We start from the raw sequence: 26,764 nt of genomic DNA, 5'->3' as shown, positions 1-26,764 counted from the left end.
GGCTTCATAACTCAGACCGCTTCCTCCCAAACCAAAAGCTACCGGAAGTACAGCACCTGGACGCTGACTTGCAGAGGTTTTGCAGCAATAAATCTTACAGGAAATAAGTGTTAGCAGCTCGCTCCGATCCCAGAATCGAATGAGAACAAGTTCGTGCGCCCTCCACACCGTCTGCCAAGCTCTCCTGTGCCACGACAAAATTCGTTTGACAGAGAAGTGCCATTCACGTATATTTTTAATGTAAATAAGATATTTTTATTGTAAATATAACCGTACGATGTCACTTGTAAATATAGTTAATACTGTGTAATGTGAAGTGTAATGACATGGCCGTTGGCCGTGATCTTCAAAATTAAAACTAAAGCAGAGGTGTAGAAGAAAATCTGCGACAGACACGCAACCAGCAAAGGAAAATCCAGACGAGGGAGATAACGAATCGACAATTGATTCCGACCACGAGGATAATAATACCCGAGCCTCTCCCCTTACTCAGAGACCCCACTATCAGGAACCTCTGTGGACCAAATCATAGTTATTAGAGGGACACTTGATGAATATTTGGGCAAGAAATCCAACAGAGTCACTGCTGCTATCCGCACTGACATTCTCACCATCTTCAGCAAAACGGAGACGGTAATCCTAAATCTCCATATTGACCATGAACGACTACAATCCAAATTGGAAGTTCTTTAGCAGGAAAGGCGAATTTTTTTTTTTTTTTTTATGAAAACCCCAAACACGAAAGGCATCAAAAACTATAAGTACTTAGTACCGTGCATGGGTTCAAGGAGAAGTATGGGGGGAGGGGATGCCGGAAACTTTGCTCTAGAGACTAAACATGGGTTTCACCACTTCAAGCCTCCAATAAGCAAAGTGTGGTATTTCACCGGTTGATGAAAGTCATCCACCACCTTTAAATAAAATGCAACATCGCCCCCCCCAACCTTTGCAGAGGCATTGAGAAATGGCGCGCCTGTTGCACCTAACAAAGCTGACATTTCCCAGACCAAGAGGACAACACGAAAGCCAAAATCGCACATCGTTTTGATTGAACCGGTAGAGCATGTGCAGCTTGATACTAGTGAAGCCGTCAAAGGGACCCTGACAGCTAATCTAAAGGAGCAAATGAAGACTGTCAAGGTTAGGAGTATCCGGAAGACCAGGCACCCAGGCGTGGTGATAGAAACAGACACAAGGGAGGTGGTACAAACTATCCTTAACAATGCCAATATCACCAAGTTTGGACTAAGGGCAGAAGCTTCCAAGAAAAAAGGGCCTTCAATCGTAGTGTTTGACGTAGATCAGGGCGTCACCCCCGAAGAACTTGCAGAAGAAATTTACAGTAAAAACCTCAGCCTGCACCTACATGAAAATGCAGATCAAGATGACGTCATTCCAAAATACAGGACTAAATCAAAAACTCAGTCTAACGTAAACTGGGTAATCCATCTCTCCACTAGAACATGGCAAATCCCAGGAACGCAGAGCCGTATTTTCATTGGATTTAAAGAACATATTCTTGTCTCCAAATGCTATAAATGTCTTCGCTTTGCCCACACTTTGCACACGTGCAACCAGCGAGAGTCGAACTGTGGCCACTGTGCCCAAAAGCGCATGGATACAGGGACTGCCCAGCAAAAGATCAACCACCAACCTGTGTCAACTGTAAGGCGGCCAAGGGACGCCACCAGCATTCAATCAGGGACAGAAACTGTCCAGTATACCTAAAAGCTAAAAGTCTGTACCAAATGAGAGTCAACTATGGATAGACCAATAACTAAAAAAAATAAGAATTGTCCAACAGAATACACACAGAGCTAGGGGGTATTGCTGACCAGCTAAAAGTAAAAATAGAGGAAAATCAAATAGATGTGGTCTTACTTCAAGAACCCTATATCCGATCGTGAGTAGTTACAGGATATCCTGCAACGCACAAAACAGTTTATTGCACAACAAAGAACCCTTGGGCTGCAATAATAGTCAGAAATCCAGATATCATTACCACCAAGGTAACCCCACTCTGTACTGCAAACAGTGCCTGCGCACAAATTATAACTCCGCTGCGCCCGCTCTTCTTGTTGTCCTTATATACTTATCCTAGAGATGATATTGCCCCAGCAATCTCAACTGTCCAGACTGCTCTCCAACTTCTTTCAGGGGGGCAGTTGCTGCTAGCCATGGGCGCAAACTGCCGATCTGTGCTCTGGCACAGTCACACACCTGACAGGTCTGCTCATAGGAATGGTGCACGACTCGAAGATTTCTTCCTCACAATAGGACTTCAAGTTATAAACCGCCCTGGTCATCTCCACACCTACAGCGGCCGCCTCTGGGAAAGCAACATTGACGTTACAGCGGCAACTCCAGATATTGCTGTCAAGCTCGCCAGATGGACTGTTCAAGAATCCTGGACTACGTCGGACCATAGCGCGATATCATTCTCCCTGGTCCGCTCTCTGGAACGTATGGCTCTCAGTCCTCCAGAGATGTGATACGTTATAAACTTCAAGAAGGCTGGCTAGAAGCTCGAACTGAACTGTCAACGAGACTCCCTGAAGATATTCCACTCCCTGACACACTAACTCGGAATGACTGTGTGAAAAGCATTACCGCTACTATCAGAACCGTCTGCGACCTTTCCATCCCACGCAGAAGGCCCTACAGGTATGCAGTCCCTTGGTGGAACCACCACCTAGACGACCTAAGAAGAAAGATCCACCATGCCAGGAAAATATTCCAGAGGACAAGGGCGACGATGTCCCCCCCAAGAGATTACGGCAGCCAGGGAAGCTTACCGCACAGTCACGAATGAATATACTAAAGAAATTCGCAAAAACAAAAAGCAATCATGGCAAACTCTGGTGTCTATCTTCGGAAATGAGAACCCCTAGGGCATCGTTTTCGAAATTGTAACTAATGAATTACCACGTGGTGAGGTGCTCGATACAACACTGAAAATAGACGGTACTTCCTCCTATACCTGGGAAGACACTATAAATAACATTCTTGATACCATTTAGCCTGTTTAAGAGGCACCCATGCCGCAACAGCAACAAGAAATTATCATCCAAGATTTAAAAAGCCACACAGCAACGGTGGAGCCCCCGTTCACCGGTTTTGAGATGAACCTGGCAATTAACAAGATGAAAGACGGAAAAACACCAGGTGCGGACCTGGTGGACGTAGAAGTTCTCAAAAAATTCGCTGAGGCCTGCCCAGCTATACTTCTAAGCCTACTGAATAAGTGCCTGGCAGAGGGTACCTTTCCAGCTTCATGGAAGACTGCAACCTTAAAACTAATTCTGAAAAACTCGGACAAGTCACCACAGAACCCAGCCTCATATTGCCCGATTGCCGTACTCTCCGTGATGGCCAAACTACTGGAGCGTCTACTCTTGTTTCGACTTTCTGCCTTCTACGAGGAACACCATCTCTCATGAGAAAAACAACATGGCTTTAAAACAGGCTGCAGCACTAAAGACTATATCAACAATCTAATCACCCAAGCAACGCACTCAGCTTTCAAGTACTCTCTTGCTATATTGGTGGACTTTTCTGGAGCTTTCGACCATCTGTGGTGGCCCCGCGTTCGTCGAAGACTTCGGCAATGAAATGTTTCTAAAAATCTATAGAACAGTTTGAAGTCTTATCTAACCAACACAAAAGTACGAGTTACTAACAAATATAAGACAGTTACCAGGTTCATCCACGGGGATGTCCGCAGAGCTCTGTGCTTGGCCCGTTCCTCTGGTCTATTGTCTTTGACGAGTTCCTGGGCTTGGAAGTTGAGGGGGGCTGAGCTCTTGGCCTTTGCGGACAACCTTGTCCTGCTGGTGCGTACGGACACTAGGTCGTCCTTCGAAATTATTGCAAATGCGGCGCTTGTGAAGCTCCAGAACTGGGAAGCGTTGCACAACCTTACCATCTCGGCAGAAAAAACAAAATCCATTCTCCTCACGGGCAGACTACAAATTAGAAGATGAAATTAAACTTCACTCCCATCCCACTGTACACAGAGGTAAAATAGTTAGGTATCTACATTGACTCGGGTCTTACTTTCCATAACCACCTGAAATATCTAGCCAGCAAAATCCGGAAGTGTACCCCCATAATCAGGACGGTAGGCAGAGCCGACTGGAGCCTGAAACACAAAGCTCTGACCCTCATATACAAAGCAGTATATGTCCCGATTGTTTGCTACGGTGCCTCCACCTAGTACAGACAAACTAGACTAGCAAAAAACAAACAGAAGCTGGATACAATTCAAAGGTTCATGCTGCTTTCAATTAGTAGGGCGTGCCGCACTGTTAGAACCCCTGCCTTGCAAGTTCTAACAGGTTGTCAGCCACTCTACCTAGAAGTAGCCAGGCGAGGCCTATATTACCACCTTCAGAAAGGACCACCAGCTGAAATAGTAAATCCCCAGCTGAATCATGCAAATGACCCCAAGATAGAGAAGAGGAGAATCACCCAACACTTACAAGCGATATGGCAACAGAGATGGGAAACCACGCGGAAAGGAGACATCACGAGGCGATTTCTCCCAACTAATACTCACCCAGGGCCCCCTCCCTGGTTCTCGCCTGTTCTGCACATGACGTTTCTTATCATCGAACACGGGCCGTTCCGTCAGAAACTTAGAGCTATGGGGATTGAAAGAGACCCGCGGTGCCATTGTGGATAAGAGTCCTGGGGGCATCTCATGTATGAGTGCCCGGCCTATGACAACAGTAGAATCAAATTTGTTATCGCAATTTAAAGGAATCCACGTAATCAAGAGTCCTCGCTGCTGCTCGAAGAAAACACGTACTGGGCACTAACTGTGTATCCGCAGGAAATCTTAGCACCGAGGCTAGCCAAGATTGCTGAAATGAGAACAACATTGGATCATGCTATCGAAGGCCTGAATCAGACTGGCGTCGGTTAGCTCCTTCTCTGCAAGAGGGCACTGCCCTCACAACTTGCTAATCCTTTAAGGGTAGGAACACCGCTGGCACCATTCTGGTGCGAGACTGCTGGTACTCATCGAGTGCGGGATACTGCTGCAAACCCCTTATAGGGTAGGATCAGCCGGCACCGTTCTGGAGCGGGAATGCTGGCACTCTGGAGAACCCCTGAGTGCGGGATACAGAGTCCACTGGCCTCTGGTGATCATACAGGGGCACCTGTCCCCTGCTACTTTAACTCCCACTCCCAGACCCCTATTTTCAACTCACAAAGAGCGGACTGCTCCTCAACTTCAGTCCGTCCTCCTTTTCCCTGTTTCTGTTCCTTCTAACTCGTACCCCTGTTCTATGTCCCCCCTTTCTGTTTTCTTTTTTTTTTAACTTGGCCTCTGTCAGGAAGCTCAAACAACCCTGGCAAAGGCCAGCCTGAGTATAATGGGCAGCCTGGCTCACCTCCCAATTGTGGTGGGGGGTCTCACTAGGGGCTCTTCGGCCAAGCAGCCAGACAACAACAAAACATAACACTACTGTGAGTGAAACCAGACATTACACTTTTTCTGGCTTTTACAGAGATTCTGTACTTCTTTACAAAGTACCGCGGTGCAGATGTGGGAAACCACAGGTGGCGCCTTTCACAAAACACTATGCCACTATATTCCAAAATATAGTCCCCCCTTTTACTACAATAGTTTCTAAAGGCGTTTTCTTACAGTTTTCTTAGAGAAATTGGGCAAGGGACCTGTCAGGTACCCCGTCACTCTTTTTGAAACTATTTGAATTTTGCTTGAAGAATGGAATGCAATGTTTGTTTAAAGTTTCAGGTTACTTGTTTATCTGTCCTATTGGTTAATAAGCAGCTACATTCTTACCTGAGTTGTTTTCCAAAGATTTATTGTTGTGTTCGTAGCACAAAGACAGTAAACCTTTTTTAATATATTTTAATAATATTTATTTGCATAATAAGCAGAAATATATGCGCATTCGCTGCTTGAAATTGTGGGGAGGCCGCGATTCCCCCAACTATGTAACTCACGAGTGCCAAACTTAAGTCTCTGTCAAAATTTCGTATAAATCTTACAATAAAATCGGAGCCAGAATTTCTCCTGAAGATCAGGAATCTTTGAATGAGGAATGAATCCTAACATGCTAACTATACTCTCAGAATTGTTAGTATATTCAACCAATTTCTATTTCACTTTTACTTTTGATTGAATAGTACACATTCAACAAGAACCACTGTGCACAAAACACCACCTATGAACCCAAGGACTTGTCTATATGAGCTGCTCGCCATCCAGTGTCAGCAGCTGTAATGGAATTCTTACGCCAGTGTAACACAGGTTAGAAAAGAAAATTAATCCAAGCCAGAGCTTACACCTTACCTCTGTCGTCGGCAGCTTATGAGTGCCACGTAGAAGTCGCGGTAACGCTTGGACAGGAATGCTACAAGTGCTAGCTTGGACCACAGAAAAGATTTAAGTGGCGTTCAAAGTGGTGTGGTAGTCGGTAATCATTTATTGAATTTGTAGGTGAAGTTTGTCCACCGTCACCAGCGATACCCAATACTACTTGCGATTTTGAAAATGACAGACGTGGATTTGAACAGAATACAGTCAACGGACAAATATAATTCAAGTAAGAACATGTGTAGAACTCATTCAATGACTTCCATACAAAACTCAGTACACTTGGGATTTTCTTTTAGCGTATGTCCAAAGACTATTCAATTTCAAGACACTGTTTAATTTGTTTTTCCAGATTTGAAAGCATCTTTCCAATCTCTTCTCTATATTATAAGTGTCATATGTTCGACCAGATGGTGCAGAGCTCTTAGTACGGGAAAACGGAAAACTTGAAAGTCTTCTCACAATTAAAAAGCCTATAATGTTAGATTAAAGGAATCAGCTGGATACAGTAATCAGTTCCTCTCTAAATGGGATTATTCCGAAGCGATGTCGTAATCAGTTGAGGATGGAATCAACCTCACCGTATGAGACGATTAGCTCATTAATGAATAAAATTTGTTTGAACAAAACGTAGAGATTGAAACTCCCTAAATCAGGGAACAAAAAATTTACACTAACTGTCCAAAAAATTGCTAACCTTTGGCAATTAGCTTCGACCTATAATTAAAGAGACAGAAATCACGGATGGAAATCACTGGTGTATCGAAGTAACCATCTCAAAAATACACAATGAGTGTAAGACGAATGGAGAGTGCTCGAAATGAAAGATGCGGCAAGAAAGTCAGTACTCCAAGAGCTGCAGTTCCGCTATGCAATCAATAGACGGATGGTGAAATGGTTAGTTTCGATCTGTATTTCCTCAAACACTTAGTAGAATACCTACTACATTGTTTCTGGGATGTAATTTGTGTTAAAAGATGGATCTAATTAAAATACCACACGGCGTTTGGAGGGATCGTGCAGATCTTATTGGGACTTTAGATCAGTCATTCCGGATGTCCTCCAGAGAGGATATCCGAAAGCATTATCTGTTTCCGTAACTAAGTATTATTGTAAGCGGTGTGTCAGCCAGTAGTAATAAAGATTATAAGTCAATTAATATTCTAAAATCTTAAAATCTCATCTAACCAGCAAAATTGATCGCTGCTGTACTCACCTATCAGACTATTTCCAATAGCTTAAGTATACCAAACACAACAAATAAACAATTTCGAAAAAATTCTTTATTGTGAACTACAAGGTTGGAATTAATTGCTCCATTTTCTTGTGGATTCAACAAGGAAAGCCGCTCAGTGCGAAGTTATCAATAGCAATCACATGATCGCCCCCTGCAATAGCATTGGCCCTGAAGGCAATCTGTAAAACACAAAAGAAACACGTGGATTAAAATTACCCTAGTTTAATATTAGCTGCTCAAAGGTTTTCGTAATAAAGGATTGCAAAAAATTCTGGAAAATCGCTCTTACCACGGTTGAATCAGTTGTCATATCCACTTCAGCTGATATGTGTTGCCACCTGTCAGACCGAGTTCTTGCGAAATAAATATTTCTTCCGGTACCTCCATTAAAGGCGCTGAAGTAATTATTACTGTTGAAATAAAGGTCAAAGTGTAAACATCCTTTCCTTGGCCACTGCGTTTGCAGCCACTCTGTTTGAGTAGCCGCCTTTTGATTTCCGAGGGTTCCTATTTCGACATACATGAAGCTACCTGCAGAACAAAACAAATGAATAATCTCGAAAAACATCCCATCATTTGGAGTTGTAACCAATCATGGTTACAAATAAAATTATAGTGGTATATAAAATAATACAGAATATAGAAAACATATTTCGCAATCTGAAAATATGACGTCTTATGGGTATGTATTGTAAATCTTGGGAATATTCCTCTAGCCATTTAGACGTTTAGCACAGTGGATGGTTGTATTGTCGTGATGAAAGAATCCATCTCTTATGGTTGCAAATATGAAGCATTGCAAGGTGAACATGGTCCGATACGACAGAAGATTATTCATTTGAGGTAAAGCGACCATCTCACTGTATGAGTGGACCCAGTCCCATAGTACAAACGTTTTGGGGAGAGGGCGCCACCGGTGGTTTCCCACAACTGCGCCATAAGTACCCTTGCGAAGTATACATCACTCTGTAAAAGCCAGATAAAAATATTGTGTGTTGTATATGAGAAGTATTATGTTGGGTTCTGTTGTTGTGGTCTGGCTTCTGGCCGGTGGACCCCTAATGGGACAGCGCGTTGCTAGTACACACCGCTACGAGGTAAACCAAGTTGCCCATTATTCTCTGGCAGTTACTGCCACCTGATTGCCTCAGGATTCAGTGACAGGATCTACAAAAAAAAAAAGAAAAAAAGAACTGATAGAGATTGGGGAAGATGAAAGTCAAGGGGGAGGGGAAATAGTAAGAAATATTGAGACGTAGATGAAGGCATCCTCAATATTATTCGGTGGAGTAAATTGCACTGTTCGAGTTTGGGAAGGGAATAGGAGTCAAAAGATACCAGTCAAGAGAGTCTAGTATTGATTGCCACTTTGCACACAAATCAGGGTCAAGAAGCAAGGTCTTTTTTTGTGGTTTAGTCATGTCCAAATAACTGCCACAATTGAAGATGTGCAGGACACGGTTCGGAGATCAAGTAACATCAATGGTTTAGTCACTCATGTCCAGGTATTTCTCACAATTGTTTTGACTCAATGGTTTAGTCATATCCAGGAATTTGTCAATTGGAGGTTCTCAGTATGTGTCGTGTTTACGGGTTTATTCACATCAAGGTATTTAAACGCATCCAAGTGATTGTCATAATTGGTAGGTCGCAATATCAGCAGTTGGGTGTATATTATTCACTATTCAGTGATTACTCATCGGCATGTAGTTCCTAGGAGGGTTGAATGTTTCTTTGTCTTGCAAAGAGCTCCTGTGCAAAATTTGCTAATGCCGTATACTCCAAAATATTATACAATACGTGGAATTCCTGATTTCTGGGTAAGTACATGATTTTGGTGATTAATATAGAATGAAGTCCTCGTACATGCGACAATCATACATAAGATGGTGCCAGATTTCCAGCCCTCCACAAGCACAAGATGGATCTTCAATGATGCCCAGTGATGTTAGCTTGGCTTTAATGGCTCCATGGCCTGTAAGTTGTGTACAAACCCGGCGAGAACCATGGGGGAGATCTGGGGAAGATCATGTTTACATTCGGCAAGAATTTCCGGGAGATTTCCCCCTTTGTAGAGTTAGACCACCTACTCTGCCACTCCTGCTGCAGGTGGTCAGTTATGCGTTGCTTCTCTTCCATACATCCATTAGTCAGGTTGGTTGTGTAGTTGAGGATGGCATGTGAAACTCCTTTTGAGAGCTGGTATAGCAATCCCCTTAGTCTCGCCTCCAAATCAATGGACAGAGCACCTACAAGAACTGGAGGGTATGTTTGCTGACCGTATAGCAGGCGATGGTAATAACAAGCAGAATGGACCACTGTATCGAATATTTTCCTATTGGAGGCCATGACTGCTTTGGTGAACCAGATTCCTGAGGCATACCTGACAATCGGTATAAAAACAGCCTTATAGAATAATGAGAAGGTTCTTCGCTTAAGGCCCAAGTCCCGGCGTGAGACCCTGGCAACAAGAGTAGCATAGTTCCGGATTTTGGGTCGGAGGTATTTCAGATGTGACTGGAATGGGAGCTTGGTATCAAGCATTATTCCAAGGTACTTCATTTGCGTTGACAGTTTAATGGTCTTTCCATCTTTTTTAATTTGGGGTGGTCTACCAATATTTAGTTTGCCTTTCAAGAGTATAGAATTAGTTTTGGTTGGAGATATTTGAACGTTATTCTCTTTTGCCCAGTTTTTGAGAATGTAAAGAACATGATTAACAAGGGTCTGAAGGCCGGTTCTGGAGTCAGCAGCCACATCGATGATGAGATCAACGCTGTGGCTGCGATGATCTTATGGCTGAGATTTGACCCTCCCAGATCAATGATGAGGAAGTCATCCAAAACAATATTCCATAATAAAGGTCCCAGGACCAGACCCTGCCGGCAACCGCGGAAGATATTTCTGTACACTTTCTGATATGGAGCATTTACTACGACGGTTATGTTGGAGAGATATGATTTGATGATCTCATAAAGATTTTTAGGGATGGAAGCTCTGCGAAACCTACTAAGGACGCTCGGCCAAAAAAAATTAGTTTACTAAGGACTAGAAGAAGTGCGATTGAGCGGTATGATTCTGCTAACTCTGGAGGTTTTCTGAGGATCTTAAGGATCAGTTTCAAATCGGCTATTTTCGAATCATTTGGGAAAATTCCAGCTTGCAAACAGCAGTTTAGGAGATTTAAAATAACATCGGGGTATACTCGACAGTCGTTTTGATTATTTCAGGCTCCAACAGGTCTGGTCCTGTACATTTTCTATCACTAATCAGAGCACTTGCAGCGTGTAGCTCATCTAAACTAAATGAAGGCTCCAGGTTTTACATCGCTCTCGTGGCATAGTTTGAGCTGTTAAGCAGTAGAAGGAGCTGGCGGCTTTTGGAACGTCACATCCAGTAATGTTCCAAGTTTCATTGTCAAGATTATAGTTGAAGTAAGCTGTGCGCGCTTCTGAGATGCTCTTCACTCTGTACTGCTTGCTTTCGGAGTATTTCACAGGGTCTATTGTCCATGAATTGAAAAGGTTCACTGCGTTGTTTGGAAAAAATTCCTCAGACAGCACAGGTTGCACAGTATAGAATGCAACGGTAGGTAGGGGGTGTCATTACTGCGTCCAGCACGTGGAGTAGAGATAAGTACTAGAAGATTGGGGGCGACTTCTAGTACTTATCACATTGCATCCAGGAATATTCTTCTTCTTTCTCAGATGCCTACCGGTGTAAGCATCTGAGAAAGAAGAAGAATATTCCTGGATGCAATGTGAACTCTCCAGGGAGTTATATTTAAGTTGGTATATAAAACAGCCCTGGAGATGGTAAAAGCATTGCCCGTGACCCTGTTCATCCATCGCATTACCCAGTACTCGACTGCGAGGAATCTATTTATATACGACGTCGGGGCAGAAGACCAGATTGGTGATGCATACAGTGCGATTGGTTGTAAGCACCGCTGGACGTATTCACCGATTACATCGAAGTGCAGTAACCCCGTCAGCTCTTGTCAAATTGCCCACATCGCCGAGAAAGTCTTAGTTTTCATGATGGAGAAATGGTTCTGAAAAGTGAGGCCCTCGTCCCAAGTCAAGCCGAGGTCGGTGTGAGACTTCACTTTCTTTAACTGCACTCCGTTGTGATAGGCTGTGATGTCATTTTTATTCTCTTTTTTGTAAAGGTAAGTTGAGCTGATTTTGATGCATTTATTTCCAGACCTATTTGCAGTAAATATGCTACAAGGCTGTCGATCAGGATGGAGACTCGCTGATTAGTCAGGTGAGTTTGTTCAGCTTCTTTAGACGTTATGTATAATTTGAGGTCGTCTGCATACGATGAGAAATCAGTATACCTTGCGAGGTAGGGTTCAAGGGCAGCGGCGAACAGTACACAGGATAGCACACCTCCCTGTGGTACTTCTCTCCTTCTATAATGCAGTCCTGTTGGAAGGATTTATAGCTGATGATGAGTTGTCTGGGTGTAAGGATGCGGTTGATGGTTTTTAGCAGGCTTCCAGTAATGCCAAAGTACTTTTCTAGAATGTTGATGAGAGCGAGAATTGAGAGCTTATCATAAGCAGATGAAATATCCAGGAAGATGACGTCTAGCTGAGATTTACTGTTGAGAGCAGTTTGAATTTTAAATTGGGTGTACAGTAGGTTTGTATATGTAGATCTTTTGGGGATCACGGTATGCAGATGTTTCGGTCTATGAGAGAAGCATTGGTCGAACAGTGCTGATAAGATAGCTTTCTCAAACACTTTTAATAGAGAGCAACCCACTGAGATCGGTCTCAAGTCCTTAGGTTCCTTTGGGTATGGGTTGTACCCTGTACAACCCATAGCTTTTACCCTGTAGCGATTCCACATTGTCGGGATTGATCCGGACTTCAATATGCGATTAAAGATTACAAGAAGGGGCTCCACAATGAAGACACTTCACACTTTAACCATGAAGAGAAGGAAGCCGTCAGGACCAATTGTAGATTTATTAGGAAGTCTATTGATGGTATTTATAAGGTGTTGTTTTGTTAGCGTTATAGTTGAAAGGGGCTGTCTGGAGTGCATGATGAAATCACTTAGGTTTGAGGTTTTTGGGTCTAATGGCAACTCGTTGAAAGTCAGAGATACCCATTCCTGAAATACCTTCTCATCGATATGGAAATCTTTGTTGCATTTGGATGTAATACGTTTCGAGCGGTTTATTCTGTTGAATGCCGGCTGCCGGATTGCATATCGTTTACATTTGAGGAAGGTTGCCTGCTCTTTCTTGTACATCTGGTAGTCAGCTGAGTTATGGTACTTTTTCCATATTCTGAATGCTTTTTGTTTCCTCTTGATTGCTACTTGGACTTCGGCATTGAACCATATATTGGATCTATCAGAGAGTTTTAATTGTTTGGAAGCTCCTTGGGAGGCAATTTCAAGTAGCTGGTTAGCCAGGTTAGCTATAGCAATGTCTATTGATTCTTGATGTAGATCTTTCCAGTTTATTTCTGTGAGACGTGCAAGGATGATCTCTTTGTTTAAATATTTTATGGAGAATACTGTTTTGGTAATCTTCTCGTTCCTGAGATGTTCATCAACGTTTGAGTTTACAGTGACGTTGAACTCAAACGTGATGGAAGAGTGGTCAGAGGGAAAGCTGTGGTGTTCAGTGGTCAGACCTAGGTGTGGGAGATTGTGGAATAATAGAGCCAGCATCTGGTTTCCCCTAGTAGGAGGTGTGGTTTGGTGAAATAAGCCAAATGTGCCAATGGCTGATATGAGATCCTCAGAGGCCTCATTATGTCTAGGCGTAGGCATGTCGAAATCGCCTATAATGAAGGTGGGGATATTGGGGGCTTTGACTGCTATCCATGCTATCGGTTTATTTCGTGAATCTTCTGTGTGGTCAGGGGGTAGATAGACAAGACAAAGTTCCTGGTACCACTAGGGAACGGCTTAAGGAGCAGGGTTCTTCTTTTTTATGGACTTGTCACACGAACTAGTAATTATCCTTATTATCTCCCGCTGGAGTTCATTTGGCTGTTTCTGTTGGTTTTACCCTATTGTAACCTGCCTTGTAGAGGTATCAGCGAGGTCGTAAAGAGCTCCCAGTTGGCTTTGCTTATTGCGTATCTGTTAAGATCTCGCTTATGAGTAGGAAATCTGACAAGGGTTCTGGAGAGCTGGTATGTAATGATGCTGTGGTACGAAGTGGTCCACGAGTCCTCAACTGTCCATCCAGTGATTCTATTCGCAATACTTCTAGTGACAAAGGTGATGTCAATAGTTGTCTCCCACATAGTGTTGCAGAAGGTTGGTAGATTGTTCGGTTGATTTAACACTGCAAAGGGAGAGTTGGACAGGAACTCTTCGAACCGCTGACCGTTTCTTGTACCCTGCCTGTCCGAAGTGGTACTAGTCCACACAGGCGACCTGCAATTGATATCTTATAGCACCAACGATAAACTTCATCGTTTGGAAGAATTTGCAAGACATTTTTAAGGCAACTAGTGTCAAAGGCAATGTCCTCCCGTGGTCTGCAAAACAAAGATATAACATAGCAGCTTCCCATTGAGCTAATGATGTGCGCACCTACTGCCCAGGCCGTGCATAAGTGGTAGACTTTGTTAACAGTGATTTCTGGGTTTCGCACCGTGATTGTGGACCACGGTGTATCCTTCTATGATTAAATTATTTTATAGGTTAGTGGGTATCCTCTGACATGTCTCATTGTGAGTATCCGCTTCTTGGAGGATTATTATATCAAAAATTTCTTCATCGCTTTTATTCTGATTTGGGCGGCCACTGATCTTGCCCGCTGAGCATTAATTTGGAAGAATTTGGTCATTGACGTATTATATCTTTTAGGGCCTGCTGCCGTAGACCAATTTTGATTGGTGATAACTCTTGGCCTTTAGGTTCGCAGGGCATTTCTTATCCCGGATGGAGTGAGCATAATCAATTTTTAGGGATTTACGGTTCGCATAGTCAGGTTCCTGGCCTTTGTTTTGGCATGAATTAAAATCGTGCCCCTTTCTGAATAGTGACCACAGGTCGCAACAGCCTGGGAACATGTGTGCGACGTGTGGCCAGATTTACAACACTTGTAACACTTGGTCACAGCCACATGCTCACGAAAGCGGTGGCTGCACCAATTCACGCAGATCCTTGTTTGTGAACGTAGTACTTCCCATGCGGTTGGCGCTAACTCGACAATCCAATTTGTGCTGTTGCCAGTTTTCGACTTTGTCCAGTACTTTAGGTAGATTAATTTTTGTTTGCCCTGGGATGGGAGAGATCCTTGGAGATTACACTGATATATTTCTTCAACAAGTTGGTCATGGATAGAATCTCTATCCAAATGAAATATAATTATTGAAGGTCCCTTCTTTTTGGGGTACTTGGCAGACAGGCCAAGAGTGGCGATTTTTGGATTCGCCTTAATGTTGTCAGCTTCTTCCTTTATCTCAATATCTATTACTACATCTACATCGCACGTTTTGCGAATGGCTTTATTCCTTGTAGTTTTAAAGTCTCCTTGCAAGTTTGTCATGATTTTATTTATTATTTTCTCGCTTGATTGTTGAGTATTTTCATTCAGCAGGCGAAGGACAACTGGGTGCGTCAATTTGATTAACGTTTTCCTCCTAGGCTCAACTTCTTTCCTGGTTTTGTACTCTCTTTGGTTATCCTCAGCGCATCAGCGTAGGAACGGGTGGGCTGTGGCATTTGATTTTCCCGTTCCTCATGAATGGCTTCCAACTTTGCCATTGTTTTTTCGTTATCAACATGAGTTGATAACGCGCGTAAGTTGACACCATGAGGCATAGTGTGGACAACGTTGGGTCCCAGCAGGAGTCTAGCGGCTAAATGTCCAGAAGAACAACGAAACGAAACACTACACTCATATAATATCCATATACTTTTAAATCTCTGGCATTTCCCAGTGAACTGTTAGACCCACAATGCATGCAATGCGGAGATGGGGGAAACCCCATTAGACACGAATACACTATACACTATCATCATAAGTTTTAAAGAGAATGTATTGCATCTTCCTCCATATTTGCATTATATCTCCCCGAAGGGCGGTAGTAATTCTGCATCACCAGTTGCAGCTCCGACCGCAGGGCCTGAACTTGTGCCACAACAGAGCCCTCAGGCAGCATTGTTTGATCCAGTATACGTACTGGTTCAGGAGGCACTGCAGCTAGGGACATCATATCATTGTTTCGGGGTATTAAATCCTTAGACTGTGGTGACATTTAATTTACATGGGCCGTCATGTCATATATATGGACATTAGGATCAATTTTCATGGTTTTGCTCCTAATTTCCTTTGAAGACGACGACAAAATGCTTTCTTCAGTGTCATTTCCTGTCTCAATTGCAATTAAGAAATTTTATTTTCATCTGTGAAATCCACTTCACTCTGTACATTTTTCTTAACTTTACTTAATTCCTTATCCGAATCATTCTCAGGCGTACTGGTCTTAACTTTTCTCCTTTTGCTTCCTCTTAAAACAGGAGATCTACTGCAAGATGAATACAGTGATCCAACTGAGCTTTCTTCCCCCCCATAGCCTTTCCGCCTTTGATGGCGTGTTTTGATGGGACGAATTGCTGAGGAGGCTTCCATCCTGCAGTGGGTTGATAATGGCTGCACTTTACCTTTTTAATCAGAAGATCTACGTGGTGTCAAAAATGCAGCGCCCTCATCATCCTTATGATTGGCACTATCCAATTCTGCCAACTTGACAGCGTTAACCGTGAGAATCACCTCCCATTCCATAATTTTTTCACCCGCACCTCCGGAGACCGAAGCGTAAGTAGATTATCTGCTTAATCCCTTTGACAGTTTTCCTTGTGACATATTTTGATCCTGAAACTCCAGCTTACGCACAGAATTCCAATTCTTCCTCAACTTACGTGTGAAATTTTCCGACTTAGTGGTTTCTCTATTAGACTCCCTTTTCTTAAATCCATAAAATCTGCAACATCCTTTGGTTCCACACCACAAATTTCGTAACATGTGAGACCACCCCTCTGTGAATCTGACTCCATTTGACAAACTTTTTTTATATATATACAGGGTGGACCAAAAGTAGGTAAACAATACTGTATACCTACTTTTGAAACCTTTTATATCATGGAGAGAAAGTGAGGTACACCCGATCAATGGTGTATACCTAATTTTGACCCATGGTTGTACATGCCTTAACTAATTAAGCATCAAAGTCTTTAAAAATCAATATATTTTCGAAAAGATGATATTTTGTCCCAACATTGAATGTGACTAATCAGTGTGGAAACCCACCACCTAATGAAAGTCCCCTGCATCCATAATTTTCAGAATTTAAATAGCAGCTCTTAAAACTTGCAAGTATCAACATTATGATAAATCATAGGCAGCTGGAATTTGCAGTTAGAACAAGAAATGTTGTAACTGACAAAACAGACTTATTGCAAATTTAGTGTAAATGTTCCCTTTCCTTGATAATAGATAGTCCAACCTGATGATAGTTTATTATTATTATTATTATTATTATTATTATTATTATATTATTATTATTATTATTATATAAACCCCAAACAGGTGACGTACTGAAACCTATAATACTTAGTAGCGTTCTTGGGTTGTTTGGAGGTTGAGAAGACGAAAGAACATATTTGCTGACATTGGACTTGAACATCTGTAGACTGTAATTTTCAGAAAATACGTATGTTCCAGAAAACGGCAGTTGAATGAATAAACGAGGAAGATGAAAAGTTGGTTCTATGAGTTTGAAGTTGGACAGTAAATAGGTGTTGGCTGGACGTGTTCGGACTGTTTTGAAAGAGAGAGCGGGAATTATAGAAGCCAATTCAGAAGAACAGTGCCCATGGAAGTATCTGTAGAAAAGGCACGTAGCAAAATCAGTAAGACAGCGAGTGGAGAGACTCTGTTAGAGATGAGTCATTAATTAACCTAACTGCCCTCTTCTGAATGGAATCAAGAAGCCTGAGAGAGGTTTTGGGGGCACCACCCCAAATGTGGGAACAATATTCCATGGCAGGGCGGATTTGCGATTTATACAGAGTGAGCAGCTGTTTGGGAGAAAAGTAACGCCGAGAGCGATAGAGAAAACCAAGTTTTTTAGATGCAGAGGAAGCAATATTTGTAATGTGCTTGTGCCAAGAGAGATTAGATGTCAGGGTAATCCCCAAAAGAGATATATCATTTTGCCTAGAAATCGGAGTGTCACTAAAGATAAGCATAGGAGCAGAAGAATCATTTTTGTGAGATATAAGACAAGACTGAGTTTTAGAAGGATTGAAACCAACCAACTAAGTTGTCTTTGCCCCACTGGAGAATTACCTGAAGATCGGTATTTAAGGAATTGGTAGCAGATTTTCGAGAAGTTGAAGCTGATTGAGCAGGACAAGGTTTCTCAAAATGGAAAGTGGAGGGCAATGTTCTATCATCGGCAAAACTATGGATAGGATTTTTCTAGTCAATGGTAGAAGGTTATTAATATACAAGAGGAAAAGAGTGGGGAAAAGAACTGAACCTCGGGTGACACCGGCATTATTGGAGAAGTTACAAGACAGAGAGCCATCTACCATCACCTTCGGTGACCGATCAGAGAGAAAACTGGATAACCAATTACTAAAAACAGTTGGCAAACCATAAGATGGAAGCATGTTTAGAAGACCTTTACCCCAAACACGATCGAAAGCCTTTGAAATGTCAAGAGCAACTACTTGTGTTTCACCGAACCTTTCCATTGAATTAGTCCATAAATGGGTAACATAAGCCAGAATGTCACCAGTGGATCGACATTGGCGGAATCCATACTGGCGATCGTTGATCACACCGAAGGTTTCTAGATAGTTTAAGAGTGGTGGTTAATTGATTTCTCCATTACTTTAGAAAGAGTAGAAGTAAGTGCAATGGGACGATAATTGGGTCGGAGGGATTTGTCACCCTTTTTAGGAACTGGCTGGATATGAGCAAATTTCCAAGCAGAAGGAAAAACACCTTTTGGAATAAGAAAGTGAAAAAAGGCGGCAGAGAATAGGGGTAAGTTCAGGAGCACAGGTTTTGAGAACAAGTGGAGAAATACCATCGGGACCTGCAGCTTTCTTAGCATCAAGATTCGGCAAAATCCTTCTGACATCCTTTTGACGGAAGACCACAGGAGGCATTGAATGGGGCGTGTTGGGAATGGTGGGAAGTGTTTTACCAAGATCATTAATACATGAGTTAGAAGAAAACTGGGATGTTAACAGGTCAGCTTTAACCTTGGCCGAAGTGACAACAGACCCATCTGGTTTTGACAGAGGTGGGAGCAGAGATGGGCAAAAGTTGCGCCCAATAGCTTTGGCAAGAGACCAGAATGCTCGGCTACCATTAGGGCAAGAAGCAAGTTTTCTACTCTTAGCCTGTTCAAACTCTAGTTTCGACTGATTAATAACTGCTTTACAATTATTGCGAGCTTTGGTGTAGGCAGAAAATGAAACTGAAGAATTAGAAACAAACCAATTCCGGTATGCAACGTTCTTCTCTTCGATAGCCTTAGCACGTTTATTGGAAAACCAAGGTTTAGATAAAGGACGAGATTTTAGAGTGGAGTGTGAGATAAAGGATTCCATTGCTGCAAGAATAATTTCACTGACACGATCTGAGCAAACGTTGACATAAGAAGTTTTGAAACAGTAATCCGACCAAGGAAAAGAAGAAAAGAAGTCTCGCAGGTCATCCCATTTTGCATTCTTGTCATGCCAAACTATACGAGGTTGGAAATAGCCATGAGATAAAGGCTCCATTGGAGAAGAGACAATCACCAAGTTGTGACCTGAAGTGCCTAAAGGACCTCTCACTTCGACCGTGTACTTAGAAGGGTTGTTTGTGAGAAAACGATCAAGCGTGTTGGCTGCATGGTTAGGATAGTCCGGTATTCTTGTAGGTAAAAGAACAATCTGTGCAAGGTCATTAGTAACATATGGGAAACAGCAACCCCAGAGCAACGTTCTGAACTCTGTGGTAATACACTGACAGTAGTAAGGAATGAAAAGGACCTGGGGGTAATTGTGCAGGCAGATATGAAGTTCTCTGACCTGTGCAGACGGGCTACAAGAGTAGTTCATGGTGTCTTATCACTGATATACAGGAAGTTTTCTAGCAGGGATAAGGAGGTGATTATTCCCTTTTATAAGGCAATGGTCAGGCCGCACCATGAGTACTGTATACAGGTCTGGAGGCCTCATTTCAAGAAGGATGTAGAGCTGCTGGAACGAATACAGAGCAGGGCCAGAAGATTAGTGAACAAAGGGGTGCTCTTACGAAGAAAGGCTTAAGTTTTTCAAATTACAGTGTCTTGAGACTAGGCACCGGCGAGGTGATCTGATAGAGGTGTACAAAGCCTTGAATGTTTTGAGCATGCTCAATGCTGATGGGATTCTTCCTCTTGCTCAGAATAATCACCTGAGAGGGCATAAATTCAAATTGAGGAAAGACAGATGTAGGATAGATGTGTGAAATTTGCCTTTATCCAGCGGGTAACTGGTTGGTGGAACAGACTTCCATCACTTGTCGTGGAAGTTGATAGCCTAAATAAGTTTAAGGCTCAGCTGGACAGGTATTTTAAACAAACAGAGGGAGGGGTGAAGTCGAATTTGTTTTTTGTTTTTTTTTGTTTTTTTCTGGCTGCTGCTGCATAAGCTTTCCTGCATCATTTGCCTCCACTAATGCTAATGCTAATTGCAAAAGCCTCAGCATTTCAACCAGCTGGGTCGGTGTGACTTGAAAACGGAAGCCAGCTGGAGTTGTGAACATTAAAAGTTTATGACATTTCCCAAAAATAATTTAAAATAAACAACTTAAAACCATATTTATAAACGCATTTAACAAGAGGACATATAATATCAATCAACACAACTAACCACTAGTGGCGTTCATTGGGACTCTCCCAGTGAACATACCACATACTGATATCACCTTGAGCCGCTTGAATAGTGGACAAGAGAGAGTTTGGATGGATGGCTTCATGAGGTTCGCACCACACTTTCGCCGTACCATTGGAGCAAAAAAGTGCAATGAGACTCGTCAGACCATTTCCGATTGTGCCACAGTTAGCGTTGGCGGTACCATTACTTTTGAATCTTTCTATATTTTACAACGTATTACAGAAATCTGAAGGAATTCTTTCGTGAACATCGATTTTCAAGCTGTAAATGGCTTTTTTGAGAGACTAGAACAAAGCCTTTTTCTGTATTTCTCCTTTGCCTTCGAAATGGAGGTCATTTGTTGATATCCAGGGTATATGTTTCAGAAAAAAATAAGCTATGTGTCTTTGTTTCGCAGAGATAAATTTCTAAGTAAGCAGCGTCTACTCATGTAAAATGAAGCAATATTATCTGTTGCACTGTCCATTTTGAAATTTGGAAATTTCAAAATGAACAGCGCAACATTCTTTTTAAAATTTTCCATCTACACTCGAAGATTCATGAAGTGTTTTTACAAAATAAAAAGAAAATTTCTAAAAATATAAAAAATAGTAAATTACTTGTTCTTCCTCCAATTGTTCCTTGTCCGTATGACCAATTCACTTGTCCATTAACATTCTTCGTAAAACCACAATCGTCTTCTTCGAAATCGCAGGTGATATTGGGCATCGCAGGAGGATCGGGGATTTTCACACCTAGAAACAGAAGTTCATCTGTAAATGCAAAGCTTTCAAGCGGTAATCCAATGATATAACGATAGAGGATTATTTGATCTGTAAAAACAACTTTAAAAGTTATACACTCCCGCCTAAACGTTTGGGATCAGAACGTAACAGTTTTCATATTCTGATTCAATGCAGTTTTCAACTTCTAAGGCACTCAGGAGTCTTCAGAAAATTTTCTAGAATAGTCTCAAATATTCTCCAGATTTCTTAAATATTATTTCAGGATTTTGTATTTTTATATTTAACACTAGAAAAATGAAACGTGATTCCAAACTTTTAGGAAGGAGTGCATCAAGGGCGGGTACACTCTAGGAAGGATAATGGCACATACCCGGGACACACTGGTACATTGTATTCACACGCCTGATATCACTTGCGCTCATTCCTGGCTTGCGTATAACGTTTGGTAATGCCTTCCCACTTTTGGCCTCCATGGTGAATGCCCTCCCATCCTTTGAGAAGGCAGTGTTATGATACAACATTATGGAATCGTAATCGAAATTATCTACTAGTATGTTCATCCACTCGTGCATTTTTTTAAAGTTGTGAGCGTGACCTGAAAAAAGAATAAAAATGGATGTCATTTTTCATTAATATTCGGGTGTCCGGGTGTTAATGGTATTGCACGGCAAACATGCAATCAATGGATTTCTCCCCACCCGCTAGATGACGCAAAATTGATTGAAAAATTCGATTCTCACCATCTTTGATGTTATTCCAATGAATTGTGAGGTAGTCGTCTCTGTCGGATCTGTTTTGTTCGTGGTCAAATCCTAATGCGTGTAGAAGTTCGTGGGTTACTGTCTGCTTCCAGTAACAGCCAGAAGCTAGTGAAACATCCTGTCCTCCAGTTCTCATTCCTAAAGAAGAATAACATCTGAAAGCAAAAGAAAATAGAATCATGAGAATAACACAAGGGAACCATTAGATGAAAGGAGAAACAATTTTGCCAAAGGAAAAACATTTTCAAACAGCTTTATGAATATTCTGTAAGAAGAAAAAAACTTTTTCTTTGCATTTAAGTAGTCTGTATTTAATACACAAATGTATATGTTGAAGTGTGGACAAAGATATTTACCCTTTTATGGGCTTCATTATTATATAGTTGCTCTCTGTTGTTCTTTTTATGAACCGAACACAGGTGTGGTTATGGATGTCTTCGATGCCCTGCATGATGACATTAGTATATTGAGCTAAAAACACAAAATATATTATATGTGAGGAAAGTTCAGTAACCATTTCGATGCATGGTAGCAAAGAGTAGTGAAAACTTCATCAGTGTATTCAAAACCAGTTTATTACGAAGCAGGATTTGTAAACCGTGTACTACTTATCGGAAGGTGTAGTCCAGCCTTCTTCATGAAGATATATAAAAGCACAAATACAAAAATACTCTTATTGCGCCTTATTATTTAATTTAAAATTATAACCTTTTTTAAAGAAATTAACAGAGATTCAGTTAGAAATAATTCACTTACAAATTGAGGGGTCAATGATGTACGGGACCTCGCCTTTTGGCCAGTATCTCTTCAGGTTCACAATGGCGTTCCTATCCTGAAAAATGGGTGTTGTTTAGTGGATCGCATAATTAGAGTCCATTATCATAACAATCCAAAACAAGAATACTTACTCCATGTGGATCAATACCAGCAATATCTCCTTCGAACAGATCTGCAATGAGATTGAGATGTTTCCAATGATTCTTAGCGACAGAAAATAACCGGGACATTATTCTAAAACTCAAATAAGAACAGAAAGAAATGCATAAAATTACCTTATAAAATTAAATTTAGGTGAAGATAGCTTTCTTTTGCAAATACGAGGGGGTGATCATATAATTCGCGGATTGGTGCAAGATTTTATATTTACCACTCGAACTTTCCATAACTGCAACTAGAGGCATTCTCCCAGATCGCGTCTGAGCAGACTCTGTGTGCGCATGCCAGTACTTGTCCAGCTAGTGTTGCGGGATGTTTTATTAGCGGCGTGTCACTGACGATCGTTTTGAAGCAAGTATCATGTCGGACATACAGACAGATTAACAGCGATGTGTGATTTGTTATTGTGTCAGATTGGGCTTAAATTAATCGGAAACAGTTAAGGAGATGAATGAAGCATATGGTAACAAGTGGCTTGGTAGAATGGCCATATTCCAGTGTGACCGAAATTTCTAGTGTGAAGTTATTTCTCTATCAAGACAACGAGAGAGGTTCTACCACATCCACAACAGAAACACTTTGAAGTCTTTTGAAAAATGTCTTGCGAGCAGCATTTAATGAGTGGGCAGGACGGTGAGCAAGTGTGTAAATTTCAAGGGAGAGTATTTCGAGGAGAAATCCACAGAAGATTCAGATGATGGCAGTTAAGATAAGATCTTGCACCAGTCCGCGAATTAAATGCCCACCCCTCGAATTCAAATATGTTCTCATCATAAAAATATATAACAAAGCGTTCTCTCCAGTGCAATAAGAAACAAATATATTTCCGCAGCGTAATATAAAACAATCATTTCTCCTCACAGTGATATGAACCAAATATTTCTACTCAAACTATTTCATTAAAGTTTTGAGGGCTCCAGGGTTTCCACTATTCACTCATCCTATTATGAAACAAACCTCTCCCTCCAGAGCAATACGAAAAAGAAATCTTTATCCTCAAAATAATATAAGACAATCATTTCTCGCCATCGCTAAATGAACCACATGTCTCCCAGAGTATCAGGAAACAATATTTGGCCACCGTCCGTCCTATCTTCACTCAGTCATCGAAAACCATTCAAATATAATAAACTTATTAGAGACAAGTTGCAGAATCTACACCGCCGTGAACAATTAAAATCAAAAAGATATCCTCTTCCTGGACATTAAAGCCGTTTATGGCAGGATAGCAATTCAACCCCTGCTTTACTCCCTGGAGGCTCACTTTCGCATTACACGAAACTTACTCACACCCTTGCAGAAATTACTAAGAGAAAGGCACATTATTGTTAAGCATGAAGGTTTTAGCATCGATTATGCACTAGGTAGAGGCGTTCCCCAAGGAGGGGTTCTCTCTGCGACACGTTTCACTGTAGCCCTTGATCCGTTCCTCTCAACCTGCAATAACATCTTACCAACACCGACGACATGAAAATGTTCTTTTCATCCAGCAATTGTATTAGTGAGCACAAGGTTGCTCTTCAAGCCAAGCAGCAGTTAACCAACTTGGTCAACTTCCTGGCTTCGACTGGTCTTGAAATAAACTCTATCAAAACAGCCCAGATGTCCTTCTTCCAAAAGCATAAGAAGCATAACATCACCATACTCTTAAAGAGTCATGATGATTCGCTAGTTCTATCAGGCATCATCTCTCACCCACGAAGTCAGAGGCAATCATGCAGTCTGCAAATGAAACCACTGCGGTTCAACTCATGCAGAAATTCGAATATCACAAAGACCTGGGAATTATCTGGAACAAGAAGTTATCCTTCACGGAGCATTTCACTACCACTAAGAAGAAGATCCCACCTGCCATCTGGCATTCAAAACAGGAATTAACTGGGGTCCATGCTCAATTGGTTAAAGAATACAATGTTAAGTGCGTTGCTCCTGTTGCCTTATATGCTTCGGTCATTTGGTCATCCAGAAACGTACGTCAAAACCTTCCTAAGCATTGAGAAATGCTTAATTCGTGCGCAAAATTTGGTAATCTTTAGATGTTGTGGATACTGCTCTTTGAGATACACAGCTGAAGGACTTTTTTCAGCAATACTTTAACCAACTCAGGCTAGACTTTTTTCTTCGTTTTTCTCATTTTCCTTCTTTTATTCGCGAAGACTTTCTTTTATTCGCGAAGAAATAGAAGCAAAATTATTTTATAAATATTCATATGAACTGCGCAGTTAGATGCCCAATCTCCGGGATAAATTAAAAAACTGCAATTTTTGCTCACCTGGGTTTTCCATTGCAGCTGCTGCCAGGGCCACTAAAAGAATAAAAATAAAAGAAAATGTGGTTAATATTTCCGATTTTTAAATCAATTTTTTTGTTATTTTGCTTATTGAATTATTTTTAAAAAAACACACATTAATTGCATTTCGAGAAACCTACCATCTTCCTCTGTAGGGATTCGGTCACCTCTGGAGAGGGCTACCACCGCCAGTATCAGGGCGAAGAGAATTGCCATTTTAGGAACTTAATGGGTGTTCTGGACTTTATTGCTATTTATACGTTTTGGTCCCTTGCTGATCGTCCCAGGATCTGTTTATGGCAGATAACTGCTGAATCTGACAGCAACTGGAGTTGTTCCCGTACAACACAGTGAGGGTAATTTTCCTTTGCTGTGTCAGCAGATAGTTATCATAATTATCTTTAACATTCAAAAAAAACATATCGTGCAAAACATATGCCGGATTCTCAACGTTCGTTTCACTTTGATAAATGTGGTTTCATGGTCGAATAAAGTCCACAGCATGGCTGAACTTCTTCAATATTTCTTACGCTTTTAAGTTCTGTGCGTGGCCGCGATTTCGACAAAAGGGAAGTTAGTTCTTGTAGCACGATAATCCAGACTGCTTCTGATCTATTGATTTCGAATACAAAGTTGGTTTTTGCAGGCTATCTTAACTACAATATGGCTACTGTATACTGTAGTTGAATCAGTGGATGTTATATTTGTTGCTGTGCGCTGATTGGAAGAATGAACACATAATATGGTGAATACGCTGAAACGAAATGTTCTAAGTCTTCGGTTCACTCATAAAATGTTTGCACTTTTGCCCGTTTTTTTATCAGTTTACTAAATATATAATTCATGAAAGGTTTACTATTCAAATAAAAGAATACTAATAATTCATGATCTACTGTAACATTAACCATAGCAGAAAAGTTAAATACGGGTTCTATTACAACTGTTATTAAAATTGAGGAAGAAATAAGTAAATTGTAATACGAAAGCGTTGACTCATTAACTCTGTTCTTTAGTTTGTTAATCACAGAGCGTTAAATCCGTGTTACATCCAAGCGACGTTGATTACAAAGTATAACAAAATGGGGAGTGAATATTACATTGTGAGGTATCTGCAGGGAAGTGAAAATAATTACGTTTATATATTATTAGATAATGAAGTATTATTGGTCATCTGCTTCGGTTTATTTAATAATATCCACAAATATAGAAAGAGTCCTGAGGTAACTATTTAACTTTCGTTTAATATCAATAGCAAGCTGCGAAAAAAAAACCTTATCATATAAATTCTACACCTTCACAATGGAAGCGCGCGTCATGGAATTAGCTCAGAACAAGTTGGACAGGGTCGTGGATCGAGGTATTGCCATCACATCCATTCACTTCGAGAGCCGAACCAACTGATCTTGAAATTTATCAATTAAAATCACATTTAGAAAGTAAAGAAACCCACTTAGTTTTGGTGTCCAGCACCTCTAAAACTTTCTGCAACTGAAACCGGGATCATAATGAGTACACCCACAACTGGAGCCTTTTTCAA

General features: G+C 41.4%; 1 protein-coding gene across 1 annotated transcript; it reads right to left on the bottom strand.

Annotated features, from left to right (window-relative positions):
* Window positions 1-7,684: 7,684 nt before the first annotated feature.
* On the bottom strand, window positions 7,685-25,443 carry LOC150087538 (zinc metalloproteinase nas-6-like). The gene is made up of 8 exons (XM_090372521.1): window positions 25,368-25,443; window positions 25,210-25,242; window positions 22,358-22,472; window positions 21,981-22,156; window positions 21,611-21,835; window positions 21,115-21,249; window positions 7,879-8,120; window positions 7,685-7,768 (listed from the first exon to the last, which is right to left on the bottom strand). The coding sequence occupies exons 1-8, from the start codon at window positions 25,441-25,443 to the stop codon at window positions 7,685-7,687; spliced, it is 1,086 nt and encodes a 361-aa protein (XP_090228647.1).
* Window positions 25,444-26,764: the final 1,321 nt, after the last annotated feature.

Source organism: Mastigoproctus giganteus, chromosome 4, assembly GCF_048544385.1.
Source record: "Mastigoproctus giganteus isolate SK-2022 chromosome 4, ASM4854438v1, whole genome shotgun sequence".
Classification (NCBI taxonomy): Eukaryota; Metazoa; Arthropoda; class Arachnida; order Uropygi; family Thelyphonidae; genus Mastigoproctus; species Mastigoproctus giganteus.
Note: the sequence above shows the minus strand (reverse complement) of the source record. Positions and strands in the feature narration are given on the sequence as shown.